At 55.2% G+C, this 13,376-nt stretch overlaps 2 protein-coding genes across 2 annotated transcripts; both read right to left on the bottom strand.

The window, feature by feature from the left end:
- Positions 1–2,330: 2,330 nt before the first annotated feature.
- Positions 2,331–3,579, bottom strand: LOC147528287 (interferon lambda-3-like). Its single transcript, XM_086615963.1, has 5 exons — positions 3,418–3,579; positions 3,048–3,125; positions 2,728–2,871; positions 2,539–2,619; positions 2,331–2,426 (listed from the first exon to the last, which is right to left on the bottom strand). The coding sequence occupies exons 1-5, from the start codon at positions 3,577–3,579 to the stop codon at positions 2,331–2,333; spliced, it is 561 nt and encodes a 186-aa protein (XP_086472089.1).
- Positions 3,580–8,814: 5,235 nt separating this feature from the next.
- LOC104374206 (putative methyltransferase DDB_G0268948) lies at positions 8,815–11,975 on the bottom strand. The gene is made up of 6 exons (XM_009980271.2): positions 11,865–11,975; positions 11,404–11,564; positions 10,927–11,140; positions 10,168–10,268; positions 9,497–9,634; positions 8,815–8,905 (listed from the first exon to the last, which is right to left on the bottom strand). The coding sequence occupies exons 1-6, from the start codon at positions 11,973–11,975 to the stop codon at positions 8,815–8,817; spliced, it is 816 nt and encodes a 271-aa protein (XP_009978573.2).
- Between the last annotated feature and the right edge of the window lie 1,401 nt (positions 11,976–13,376).

The following is a 13,376-nucleotide window of genomic DNA, read 5'->3' as shown; positions in this document are numbered from 1 at the left end:
AGGAGAGGTGCTCCAGCCTTCAGCTCATCTTTGTGGCCCTCATCTGGGGACCCACTCCAACACGTCCGTGTCCTTCTTATGTTGGATGTCCCAGAGCTGAACGCAGTATTCCAGGTGGGGTCTCACAAGAGCAGAGCAGAGGGGCAGAATCCCTTCCCTCGACCTTCTGGCCGTGTTTTTTTTGGTGCAACCCAGGACACGGTTGGCTTTCTGGGCTGCCAGTGCACATTGCCGCCTCATGTTGAGCTTCTCATCAACCAACACCCCCAAGTCCTTCTCCTCAGGGCTGCTCTCAATCCATTCTCTGACCAGCCTGTATTCATGCTTGAGATTGTCCCGACCCATGCGCAGGACCTTGCACTTGACCTTGAATGCATGAGGTTCTCAGAGGCCCACCTCTCAAGCCTGTCAAGGTGTCCCTCTGGATGGCATCCCTTCCCTCCAGCGTGTCCACAACACCACACAGCTTGGTGTCATCTGCAAACTTGCTGAGGGTGCACTCGATCCCACTGTCCATGTTGCCAACATTGATGTTAATCAGTGCCGGTCCCAGTGCTGACCCCTGAGGAACACCGCTCGTCACTGGTCTCCACTTGAACATTGAGTTGTTGACCACAACTCTTTAAGTGCAACCAGCCAGCCAGTTCCTTATCCACCGAGTGGTCCATCTGTCAAATCCATGTCTCTCCAATTTAGAGACAAGGATGTTGCATGGGACAGTGTCAAATGCTTTGGACAAGTCCACGTAGGTGATGTCAGTTGCTCTTCCCTGATCCACCAACAGTGTAATCCGATCATAGAAGGCCACCAAATCAATCAGGCACGATTTGCCCTTAGTGAAGCCATGTTGGCTGTCACCAATTGACTCCTATTTTTCCATGTCCTCAGCATAGTTTCCAGGAGGATCTGCTCCGTGATCTTGCCGGGCACAGAGGTGAGACTAACTGGCCTGTAGTTCCCTGGGTCTTCCTTTTTCCCGTTTTAACATGGGAGTTATGTTTCTCATTTTCCAGTCGGTGGGAACTTCACTGGACTGCAACGACTTCTCCAATATGATCGATAATGGTTTAGCAACTTCATCCGCCAGTTCCTCAGATCCATGGATGCACCTCATCAGGTCCCATGGACAGGTGCACCTTCAGATTCCTCACATAGTCTTAAACCTGATCTTCTCCTACAGTGGGCAGTTCTCCATTCTCCCAGTCCCTGCCTTTGCCTTCTGCAATGTGGGCAGTGCACCCAGAGCTCTTGCCAGTGAAGACCGAGGCAAAGAAGTCATTGAGTACCTCAGCCTTCTCCATAACCTGGGAAACCAGCTCTCCCATTTCATTCTGGAGAAGGTCCACATTCTCTAGTCCTCCTTTTATCCCTGACATACCTATAGAAGCTTTTTTTGTTGTCCTTGACATCCCTGGCCAGATTTCACTCTATCAGGGCTTTAGCTTTCCGCCCTGACCCCTGGTTGCTCAGACAATATCTGTGTATTCCTCCCAGGCCACCTGTCCTTGTTTCCACCCCCTGTAGGATTCCTTTTTGTGTTTGAGTTCATCCAGGAGCTCCTTGTTCATCCATGCAGGTCTCCTGGCGTTTCTACCTGACTTCCTCTTTGTTGGGATGCACTGCTCCTGAGCTTGGAGGAGGTGATCCTTGAATATTAACCAGCTTCCCTGGGCCTCTCTTCCCCCTAGGGCTTTCTGCCATGCTACTCTACCAAGCAGATCCCTAAAAAGGCTGAAGTCTGCTCTCCTGGAGTCCAGGGTAGTGAGCTTGCTGCGTGCTCTCTCGCTGCCCTAAGGATCTTGAACTCCATTTCATGGTCACCGTAGCCAAGGCTGCCCTTGAGCTTCACATTCCCCACCAGCCCCTCCTAGTTGGTATTGGATAGCAAAGCATAGTAAAAACAGGATGGCAGCGTGTCCATTTATGGCATCTATTTTATTTGTCCTGTTAAATAGCATGTAAAAAAATAATTTATACAAGCAAATAGTAAAAAAAATACATAATAGAGTCTGTAATAAATAGCAGGTGCAAAAATAGATTTCCTTAAAAACAGTCCATGTTTTGAAAACCAGCAAAACAAAGACATCCAATAAATAGGTTCATCCCCGTTGAAGAACATCTTTCAGGATCAGCGTTTCTTTACCTTTTCCTGAGCCAAATATAAATACACGATAATTTAAAAGACTTTGAAAAACCAAATTGCTCCCTGAGCTCAGATAAATAAAAAAAATGCGTGAATAGGAAAGACAGTCCCTCATTTTTCCTGGTCCTTGGGACATCCTTCAGGGCCGGTGAGCACTGTGCCGTGCCAGCGGCGTGGCTGGCAGGGGCTAAGTGCATTGCTTGCCACGGGCCGCGCACCGCAGGTCGTCGAGCACTTGGAAGATGTGGATGATGGCGGAGGCCTCCAGGCAGCCGGCAGCCTCCTGCGACGGGGAGAAGGGGTGGGTTAGCGCTGGAGACGGGGTGCAGCAGGCACCGCATGGCCCCGCGGTCACCAACACCCCAAAACGCCCTGGCCCTGCTGCCCTGACTTACTGTTTTCTTGTCCTTCTCCAGCTTCTGCAGCCAGTGCCTCAGTTTCCCAGAAGGCTGATGCGAAAGAGCCTCCGCGGCCACCTGCAAGGAGAGCAGCTGTGTCAGGACCAGCCGTTTCCCGCGGCGTGGCCACTTGCAGCGGGGCCGGTGAGCCAGCCCGGGGCCAGGGGTTCTGGTAGGGGCACTCACGCAGCGTTGCAGGTCCTTCTGGGCTTGGGTGAGGAAGGCCAGGGGCCGGTGGTGCGTCTCATTGAAGCTGGGGGTGGTGGAGAGCCCCAGCACGGCGGTGGTGAGTTTCAGCTCGGCTTCCACCAGCATCACTCGGTCGGGCACCTGCAAATGGGAGCATCTCGGTTAGGGAGCCAGCGTGGCAGGGCTGGGCGCGGGCTGGAGGACAGGGGTCTCCGAGACCAGCCTGGAGCTGCCAATGGAGGTGGGACCAGCTGATGGGAGGTCCCGGCTGGAGGGGGGGGCTGTACCCCCTTCTCACAGCATTGCCTTGCACTTACCGACAGCGTCGCCGTGCTCCATCTCCGATGGAAGAGCGTGGTGTGGCAGTTGCGGTACGAGGGCGGCATGATGTCATTCTGCAGGCACAGAAAAAGAGGGGGACGAGTTGGAAAGGGGTCGTCTCGGATTTTGGTCTCGTTGTGCAACCCCATCGTTCTCGAGGGCTTTGGAGCCAGGACAAAAGTTCGCCCAGCATCCTCCTCATCCCCAACCGCCTTGGGAAACAACCTCCTCATCCCCAACCGCCTTGGGAAACACCCTCCTCATCCCCCAACCGCTCTGGGGAACCTCCACCTCATCCCTCGGGGTCCCAGATTGGGCACCCCCCCTGCCTCGCCCCCACCAACCCCCGTTGCCAGCCATACTCACAAAGTCGTCCCTCATCCTCTGCATAGCCTTCAGCTCGTGGGGCCAGAGGAAGCGGTACTTGGAGAGGCTGCAGCTCTTCTCCGGGGCGTCCCGGGCGAGGGCAGCTCCTTGGCTCACCCCCAGCGCCAGCGCCAGCAGCAGGGCGAAGCTGAAGCACAACATTTCGGTGCCCGATGCCCGAGGGCGAGAGGGTTGCGACGGGGCGAGGAAGCTGCGGGGACAGAAGGCGGAGAGGAGAGGACGGAGCGGAGCGCTGCGGTGCCCGAGGCAGAGGTGCCACACGGTGTTGCCGCGGGGGGCTGGCGAGCTGCTTCGCCTTCGTCGCCGTGGCTGCCTCGCTGCCCCATCACGGCGGCTTTTATGCCACCTGCCCGGCGCGATCGCGCTTTCAGATGGGCAGGAAAATCCACGGCAAGGCGGCTCTGGAAAGAGGAAAACGAAAGCAGCGGAGGGAATCCCGGTGGCGCGGCTGCGGCAGGTGCCAGCCCCGCCGCTCGCCCTGCCGCTTGCCCTGCCGCTCGCCCTGCCGCTCGCCCTGCCGCCCCTCGACGGGGCTGCCGCCGGGGCGCTCCCCTGCGAGGGAGCTGGCCGGGGGGACGCCGGTGCCCAGTCGAGCGGCGCAGAGGGGCTGGCAAGTGCAGGGAAGCTGGGCACGACTCGGCCCCTGACCCCTGGGAAAGCTGCGGGAGCTGCCCAGGCACGCAGCCCCCCGGGACAGGGGGCTCGGAGCAGCCTCCGGAGCGGCGGTCATTCGTGCCTCAGGTTCCCCACGGAAACGTGGCAGGAAGGGAGTGAAAGTGGTAGCTGGGAGCGAGCCCTGCCCAATGCAGGGTCAGCTGGGGCAGGTTGCCCAGGACAGCCAGATACAACTGTCTCCAAGGATGGAGACTCCACGGCCTCCCTGGGCATCCTGGGCCAGTGTCTGACCCGGAAAGCAGCTTTACAGAAAAGGAGCTGGTGAACACCAGGTTGATCACCATCCAGATCCACCCTCACAGTAGAAAAGTGTTGCAGTCAGATGGACTTTCACATGTTACAGCTTGGGGCCATTGTCTACTGTCATCAGTAGCCATGTCAGCATCTCCCTAGGCACCACCAAAAGCCCCTCAACCTTCTCTTCCTCGGGCTAAACAGTCCCAGCTCCCTCAGCCTTTCCTCATGGGAGAGATGCTCCGGATCCTTCATCACCTTCATAGCCCTTTGTTGGACTCTCTCCAGTAGGTCCACCTCTCTTTCGCACAGGGGAGCCCAGATCTGGACCCAGCACTCCAGGGGTGGCCTGGCCAGTGCTGAGCAGAGCGGAAGGATCACCTCCCTTGACCTGCTGGAAACAGTTCTCCTAATGCAGCCCTGCCTACCATTCACCAGCTTTGCTGCAAGGGAATTTTTCTGGATGATGATCAACCTGGTGTTCACCAGGACCCCCAGGTCCTCTTCTGAAAAGCTGCTACTTTCCAGCTAGGCAGTCCCCAGCATGTCCTGGTGCCTGGGGTTGCCCCTTCCCCAGTGCAGAACTTCGCACTTCCCCTTCTTGACCTACATAATGTTCCTTTCAGCCCATTTCTCCAGCCTGTGGAGGTCCCTCTGGACAGCAGCATGACCCTCTGGTGAGTCACCCACTTCTCCCAGTCTGGTGCCATCAGTGAACTTCATGCAGCACTGGTACACTCTGCCCCATTGCCCAGATCGTTACTGAATAGGTGAAGCAGGGCTGGTTGTTGACCCACAGGATTTGTCCAACCCTCCTTGAGCTCTTCCCCTGCCTCAGCAGCATCTCAGAGAGCTCAGGTCTTTCCTGGAAAACCATGGTGAAGGTGAAGAGGAGCAGAGACAGCAGGCAGGGAGCAGTGTGGCTATCTTGGCTTTGACCAAAGCAGATGGAGATAGAGGAAGTCACAACCAGGGCTTGGGTCCTTCATCCGCGCTCTCAGTGACAGGGACAATGGCACTGCCTTTCCTTTCTCTCCCGTTAAAGAAACGCACAGACTTAGAAAAATCATTTTTATTCAATGCAACAAGTTCACCATCAACACGACCAGGAAAGAAGAGCCCATGGCAGCAGGAAGAACTTCACGTACGTCACCCCAGCAAGGCACAGCCCGGCTGGAATAGACGGCACCTTAGCAGAGAATCCCGATGGATGTGAAAATAAATGTAGCACCAGGGGAGGGAGGGAGGGAGGGAATGGAGCAGGGTCCTGGTGCAGCATCACATCCCAGCTGGGTCCAGCACCTTTCGTTCCTCTTCCCTGTCACTGCGGCTTTTTCCTCCTGAGTATCATTTCTGGTTGGAGAAGAAAAGCGAAACCTCAACTCTTTGCAGAAGTAAAACGATATCCCAAGGCACCAAAGGAAAAGTGAAAGCAAAGCGGGAAAGCCGACGCCACGAGTGTAGCCCCCCAGGACTTAGGGCGGACATGATGAAGGCTTGAAGATTTCATGGGTGCTTTGCTCAGATGTTTGTGTCTCACTTGCCAGCTGCCGTAGCCAAACCCATTGGTGCCTGGCTGAGCAGCAGTGAGAGCTTTTCCCTGGTAGGACATGGTCTTGCTGTCCTTGGCATCGGACACCAGCAGGTATCTCACTTGGCGATGCCACACTCTGCCATACCCTGGTCCCCAGGCCAGCCAGTGAAGCCCGGCTGCATTCAGCACGGCTCCTCTAAACCGTGCCAGTGCTGGCTCCTGCCATGACAGCGGAGGGTCCCCAAAAGCTGGCACGGGTTGGAGATGCTGCACCTTGCCCAGCAGGGCCTGCAGGGCACTGGGGACCCATGGCGGTCATCACGCCAGCCTCAGCAGGTCCCAGCCCTGAATGCAGACAGCAGCATGCCTGGAGAGCAGCCCAGGTGGTGACGATGGAGCCTCCTCCTCGGATTCACACAGTCCAGCGCGCTGAAGCCACTTGAACGTGCTCAGAGCAAGAAACTCCAGGTGCACGGGAGATCCCAGGCCTGAGAAGGAAAGCGAAAACGGGCAGGGCTGCGGGCAGGGTTGGCACTGGGTGAGGCAATCGCCCCGTGACTCATCGGCCCCCACAAAGTGCAGGCGTGGAAAGCCTTGGCTGCAAGCCATGCCACTGGAGTGGGTAAGGACGAGCCCAGATCGCTCCTTCCCAACCCCTTTTGGAGCCAGCGGCTCATCCAGGTGCAACCGGCTTGTGCTGAAGTTGCTGGTCTTGGAAAAGAAATGGAAAAAAAGAAAGAAAGTGCCCTAAAAAGCCAGCTTTAAAAATAAAAAAAACCACACCAACAACCTGGGCAACGTGCGGGAGCCCTGCCCGTGGCCCAGTGGCACCAGTATAGGGGACATCAGGTGGCCTTGGCTCAGCAGCCATCCCTGGACCCGTCCCCACCAGCCTGGGGTGTCAGTGCCACCAAAACGCTGCCAGTCCTGCTACCACCCCACAACCCTTCGCTGCCTCTTGGCACACGTGGCCTGCAGCAGCTGCCACGGCGTCCGGCTGGTTTGTGCCACCCCATGTGCCTCCGTCTGCCAGCACCATGCCCCAGTACGTTGGTGATGCAACCCCTGGTGTTACATCACACCCAGTCACTCACTACATCATCCTAGGGGACGCACTGGGTGCCCTGCTGACACCAGGGATGCAAGGACTGTTACTTGCAAAGTTAATTAGTTAATTAGTGAGGAAACTGAAACAAAGTAGTTAAAGTTTAAAGTGAAGGAAAAACCCAAACAAGCACTTCTTTCCCAAGGGCCTTTGTGCCAGCGCTGTCAGGGTATGGAATGTCCCCTCCCCGGGGACATCTCCCTGCCCAGGGTACTGCTGTGGGGACACACCTCACTGGGACAAGCCTTGCCAGCAGAGCTGGGGCTTCCCCAGCTGCAGGCCACTCGCCTCCCAGTCGCATCGCCTGCTGTGGTCCTGGGCAAGGAGAGACCTCTAGTGCTCCTTCAGGAGATGACAAGCCACCAGTTCCATCCTCACTCAGCAAGGTTTTCATGGGTGCTGCTCACCCACCCACAACTCACACATGGTGCAGCCTCTTCACCAGTGACCTGCAGCAGGGTTTAATCCAGTATCACTACTCCATGAGGTCTCCTCCAACACATGGACACAGAGCCTAGCATCAGCACTGGGCTTTCCTTCCCATAGCTGTCTTCCTTGGATTCCACCACCCTCCTGGGAGCCACCAAGCAGGGTGGGTCAGTCTTTGCTCCCCACTCTGGGCAAGCTGAGCAAGAATTTGGTGACCCCAATGGAGATACTGCCAGGATCAAGCATCTCTGCCAGGTTAAGGAGGCTCTGTCTCTGCATCCCTGGTAGGATCACAACTGAGAGGTCCAGGACCACACCTGAAGCACCTCCAGCCCCTATAAGCCTCTCTCCAGGTGCCCTCTCTATAGCAGCAAGGCAGAAGCATTAATGATGCACCAAGATGTGACAGAGCAAGGCCACTGCCTTCCCCCCTGGCATCAGGGCAGACTTCTTGCCAGAGGCAGGAGTTACAGGAAAGGGAAAGGTCCCTACAGAGGCTGCACCTGGACTTCAAATCTCTGACAAACAAACAGGAGGGGACCTGTGCTGGGCTGTGTACCACTTGGAACCTTCACCTCCACCTGCCCCTCCCTGAAACACCACCTCTAGTCTCACCTTTGCAGCGTGGGTGAGCGATAACGGGCTGAGAACACGGGGAGCACAAGCTCACCCACCACGGCAGCAATCCCAGAAAGGCTCCTGGGCTGTGCTGGGGGCAAGTAGCCCCGTGAGGGTGGAAGCAGCGGTGCTGGCACAGTGCTGGGCAAGCCTAGGACAGATAAGCTGCTGATATGCTTGCACCAACCAGCAAAGCACCAGGGACGGGGCCACATGGCGGGCAAGAACAGCCTCTTTCCTTGGCCTTCAAAGGCAGCACACAGCTCCCAGCTTAGCCTGGGCAGGGAAAGGAGCACAAACGGCCCTTTCCACCTAAAAGCCATCAACTCCAGTAAACAGAAGGCTACTCAGGGCCTGGGTGAGCAGTGTCCATGAAGTGCAGTTATTCCCACTCCAGCAGGTGCTCCACAGCCTCTCTTAAAAAAGGGGAACCACAAGCAACTTTCTCAGATTTTTTTATTAGTTGTGTAAGAAATGCAGCAAGTTTCTCAGCTGTTACTGTGGTTCCCATCCCCACACACAATTTAACCACCACCAGTCTGAAACCAGACCCTTCCAGTGCTGAGGGTGCAGCGCTGGGCAGGCTGGGAGACCAACATGGACAGGAACCCGAGAGCAGGCATAAACCCATGTCTGCTTTCCCAAGAAAAATCAAAACTTCCATCACAAAGAAATCAGCATCAATCTTCCCAAGGAAAAGGGACGGTTATAAGTAGGATATTAGGAGACAACCCATTTTTTCCTTCCCTTCCAGGACCGGATCAAAAGAAGCGTTTTCCTCTCACTGTCCCTTGCATCCCAGCACACAGATATGCCTTATCCAGAACTCCACTGGGATTTCAGGAGAAGAAACTCCCATTGCCTCCAGCATCCTGAAACAAGAAGCAGAGGAAGGGTCTTGTTGTGCCCAGCCAGCTCCACCCATGTGGAGCAACATCCGCAACCAGAGATAGGTTTCTTCCACTCAGAGCACCGAGGTTTTGAGGGCAGATGCTTCCAACACATGCACAAGGGTGGTTCTGGTCAATGAAGTTCTCAGGCACAGGGATGCCTCCCCTTCCCAGATTTGCAGCAGGCCCTTGTTATGGGCCAAACCAGCCTGGTTAAGATGCAGCTATCAATACTTTCCCCTTCTCTCTGCTAACCAAAAGCAAGGCAGAGAAACTCCAGAGACCCTTGACATGAGACTTCCATGGATACATCAGCACAGGAACACCACACAGCTACATGGACTTAAACTCTATGTCAGCTGACACAAACTGAGGTCAATCGTGCTGTGAGCAGCTGAGAATCTGCTGCTGAACCTCTATGACAAGCATCCAGCCACACCTGGGGGGAAGGACGGACAGTATCGCTGCCCAGCTCACTTCTAGCTTTGAAGGGGTCTCCACCACCTTATTCTTCATTCACTGGGTAAGAGGGGTTTTCCATGTCCTCCTTGTTTTCCAAAGTGGTGTTCTTACCTCTTTTCAGTGTCCTGGAGGAGGGATTTTGCAGCTTCGGGGTCATTTTTCTTAAAGATTTGATATGGAGAGGTAGACTCCAAGAAACCAATCACACCAGCAACTGTCATGGGAATTTTATCATAGATATCAGTGAATCTAGAAGGGAGACAGGGAAGAAAGGAGCATTGGCAAGTTAAGTCTCAAAGGCAGTGGAACAAGGCCAACAGGTTGACATGGTGGTGAATAAAGCACCTGACACCATGAAACATCCAACAGACGGAAACAACATCTGACTGTGGCATTTGGTTGGCCAGGAGCTCTAACTGATGCATTACTGGAGAAGCAGAGGTGGTCCCAGGGATCATCTAACAGTCTGTGACCATCAACAGCCCTTTCGATGGAGAACTACCTGCAGAGCCCATTCCCCTTCCAGCATTCAGGACACCAACCCCTCTGCAACACCGCTGCCAACGCATCCATTTGCCTGCAGTCAGCCCCTACCCCCATGCCTTGGTGGGGAGGGGCAGGCGCTGGCTCCCTGGAGGTCTGGGGCAGGTTCCTTCTCACTCCATTCCCCTCCCCCACCATCCATTAAGCGATCTGCTCAGAAGCCTCAAATTATCATGAACCACCAAAAAAAAACCCACCCAACACTACTCGTGGTGCTGCGCCGAGGAGTTTCTGCTCACCTCTTCTTGTCTGGAAACGGCAAGGCCTCAAAGATCTCCTTGTAGTCATCCAACACAAGTTTTACTCTATCATGTGAGTATTTTGAAAGCAGGTCCCAGGACTGCAGAAGACAGTATATTAAAAAACAACCAAAAAGCCACTTGAAGCTCTCAGTTTCTAGTTAACTCGGGCTTGCTTGGCCCTAGATCTGGTGCATCCATACTTTTTTTTGTGAGGGTTTTCTTTTTTATAAAATACTCTTTGCATTAAAATTCACCAAAAATCTTGCTCAGTGTCAAGAATTCAAGGATCCTATTTTATTACAGAAATAAAGGTCCTGTCCTCTGCTGTTACTCATAGTGGAATATCTCCTTTTCGCGAGCTGTTAAAACACTCTTGGTCAGGAAACATCACCACAAAAGCCTCGTTCCAAACAGTTGCTACTTCCCACTCTTTTCACTGTGAGCAGGGTGACAGAAGAAGTCTCTTTGACAAGACCAGCCCCCCAAATCTGCTCCACAGCCCTTCTTGCCACACCAAATCTGCCCTATTAGTCCTAACACCCCTCTTCTCATCCCACCAGCCTGTGTGAGAACAACTAAGATCCCATCTCAACTTTTTCCTTGTGTTAAACCATCCCTCTGCCCCATCCTGTAGTAGGAGTCCCCTAGTTGTACCCCCCAAACCCATTGCTTCCCTCTCTGCATCGAAGCACTACCCATTTTCCCCCTGCCCAGACCAGGAGGGGAAGCCCTGAGGTTTTCATTTCATCCCCTCACCTCCCTGTAGATTTTGGTCAGCTTTTCAGAGCAGTTGCCATAGCGCAGATTCGTGTCTATGGTGTAGGTGCTGAGGACCACACAACCACCCGGCTTCAGCACCCGTTTTGCTTCTCTCATGAACTTCTCGATATCGAACCAGTGCGCGGCTGTGAATGATGCCAGGATGTCCACGGAGGCATCCTCGAAGGGCAGCTCCTCTGCAGGGCACACACTGGAAGCGGGAAGGAAAAAAGGCAGCATATAATATGGGAATTAGGGAATAGGACACTAAGTCATTTTTTGGAGTCGATGACCATTTGAGATGCAAGACCATGGCTGTTATGAGTGTGCTTTATCCTAGATTTACACTAGGAATCCCAAATGGGATCTTCTTTGGTGCCAGCTAGCTCTTGCAACAATCAGACCCACGAAACACCACCTCCAGGTGAGCACCTGACCTTTGCCTTCGGCTGAGCTTGCTCCCCCAACACTCACAGGTAGGAGACGTTGGGCAGGGAGGGGGCATCCCTGGCCTCCCGGATCTGCGCTTCGCTGATGTCGGTTCCCACCACCTTCTTGAAGTGCTCCGCAAGAAAGCGGGTGCCTTGTCCAGACCCACAGCCGACATCCACCACCAGCTCAGCAGAGCTCCTCTTCTGCAGGGAGGAGCAGATGCATCTCAGTGGATGGCCATCCAGTTTCTGTGCTTTTACCCCATTCCCTCCCCCTGTGTCCATGCAGGAACAGCCTCAGCATGGCACAACCCCTGGAAAGGCTCTTCTGTGCCAGCTTCGTACCTTGAGTCCTATTGATTTATTCTTCCCTGTGGCACCAACCAAGGGAACACTCCCAGCAGGGTAAACACCACCGCCCCCAAACACCACCGCCCCCAAACACCACCGCCCCCAAACACCACCGCCGTGTTTTTTCCTACAGCCTGGCCATACCTCACCCACCTTTTCCTGCAGGTAGGTGAAGATGGTCTCCTGCAGCTCTTTGCCCGGTGCAAACCTGTATTTCTGGTAGATGGCCGCGTGCCCTCTCCCCTTGAACAGCTGGGTGGCCATGCTTGGGCAACAGGGTGCCTGGGAGGAGGCAGCAAGCCAGGTGTGTCACCACAGGATCAAACTCTTCCCGCTTCCTTAGCCTGAGACCGAAGGTGCCAACATCTCCAGTTCCTGGCACGGGCCCTGGGAGGACTTTGCCCATGAGGCTCCAGTGAGGGAACGTGAACCTGCTCTCCCAGCAGCTCTCCCACAGATACAATTACAGAAACAAACAAGCAACATCTGACAAGGAAAAGCTTTCCAGGTTTTTTAACCCTTCTTCTCCTTACTCCTTTGCTTTCCCTACCCACCTGGATATCTTCCAAAATAAGTCACCATTACAGCTGGAATATCTGTGAATTTGGGGCGACTGAGCAGAGCATCAGTAAAATTAACAACAGAAAAGTCTCAGGTTTTTAAGGAAATCCACAGTTTAGTATTAGCAACACGATCACAGCAACTCCACCCTGCGCTTTCTGAATGGCCCGACACTTTTTCACCCCTTCCTGCCCCACAAATTCCCAAAGTCTCCTTTAAATCCAGAGCCCCATTAAACCCGTCACTCAGACCCAGGCACGGGGCCCCTCAGGCCTCTCCCCAGCTCAGCCCCACACCCGCAGCACCACCCACCCACCCACCCACCCAGCTACTTTCACGGACACAGTGCCCAGCATCCCTCTGCGTACCCATCGGTTTAAGCCCCCGAGCTGCTATAATCCCCACAGCCCCCCAAGCCAAGGCCCAGCGGCTGTTGGCACCTTGCTCTTCGCCCATGGAGCTGCACTGGAAGGTTCTCAGCTGTATCCTGCTTATCTTGGTGCCCAAGCAGGCACGATCCGAGACACCGACAGCTCCGTGGTCTGACCCAGACCCCAAGAGAAGAACCCCCCGCCTCGCCTGCCAGCAGCCGCGCCCTCTCATATGTTCGTGGGGAGCCGGATGGGCACAAGGATGCAGCAACAGCGACTTTCTCGACTGCACGCAAACCTCCCCCACCGGGCAAGAAAGGGTTATTGCATCTTGTGATGCAAGCAGAGAGGCTGAGCTGGGCAGAGTTCCGGGTGAGACGCTCCGCGCAGGGACGAGCAGCCCCTCCCGATGCTTTCCATGGGCTCGGAGAAGCCTTCTCCCACCAGCGATCCCCCTGTCCCGGGCAGCTTCTTCCCCCCTTACCGTCTGCGGCCCCAGCACCGCCCAGTTCAGAGCGCCGGGGTCCCCTCCGGGCCGAGGGAAGCGGCAGGCCCGGGACAAAGGGGAAGGCGGGCACCGCCCCCGGTACCGCCCGCCCCCATCCCGCAGCTTTTGTAGTTAATTAATTGGAACTTGTTTTTCAAAGCGCCCGCGAGTTAAAGGGGGTAGGGGGCCGCTCAGCAGCCCCGCACACCTCGGGAAGCGGATGCGGAGGTCAGCGGGTGCTGCGGG

This window comes from Tauraco erythrolophus, chromosome 8, assembly GCF_009769465.1.
Source record: "Tauraco erythrolophus isolate bTauEry1 chromosome 8, bTauEry1.pri, whole genome shotgun sequence".
Taxonomy (NCBI): domain Eukaryota; kingdom Metazoa; phylum Chordata; class Aves; order Musophagiformes; family Musophagidae; genus Tauraco; species Tauraco erythrolophus.
This window is presented reverse-complemented; position numbering and strand designations above follow the sequence as displayed.

Excerpts from the sequence above, each read along its gene's own strand:
- LOC104374206 (XM_009980271.2), bottom strand. The coding sequence starts at position 11,975 with ATGGCCACCCAGCTGTTCAAGGGGAGAGGGCACGCGGCCATCTACCAG. Across the intron at positions 11,141-11,403 it reads CTGCCCAACGTCTCCTACCT|TGTGTGCCCTGCAGAGGAGC; the intron begins GTGAGTGTTGGG and ends TCCCGCTTCCAG. Across the intron at positions 10,269-10,926 it reads TGACCAAAATCTACAGGGAG|TCCTGGGACCTGCTTTCAAA; the intron begins GTGAGGGGATGA and ends TGTCTTCTGCAG.
- LOC147528287 (XM_086615963.1), bottom strand. The coding sequence starts at position 3,579 with ATGTTGTGCTTCAGCTTCGCCCTGCTGCTGGCGCTGGCGCTGGGGGTG. Across the intron at positions 2,872-3,047 it reads GGAGCACGGCGACGCTGTCG|GTGCCCGACCGAGTGATGCT; the intron begins GTAAGTGCAAGG and ends TCCCATTTGCAG. Across the intron at positions 2,620-2,727 it reads AGAAGGACCTGCAACGCTGC|GTGGCCGCGGAGGCTCTTTC; the intron begins GTGAGTGCCCCT and ends CTCTCCTTGCAG.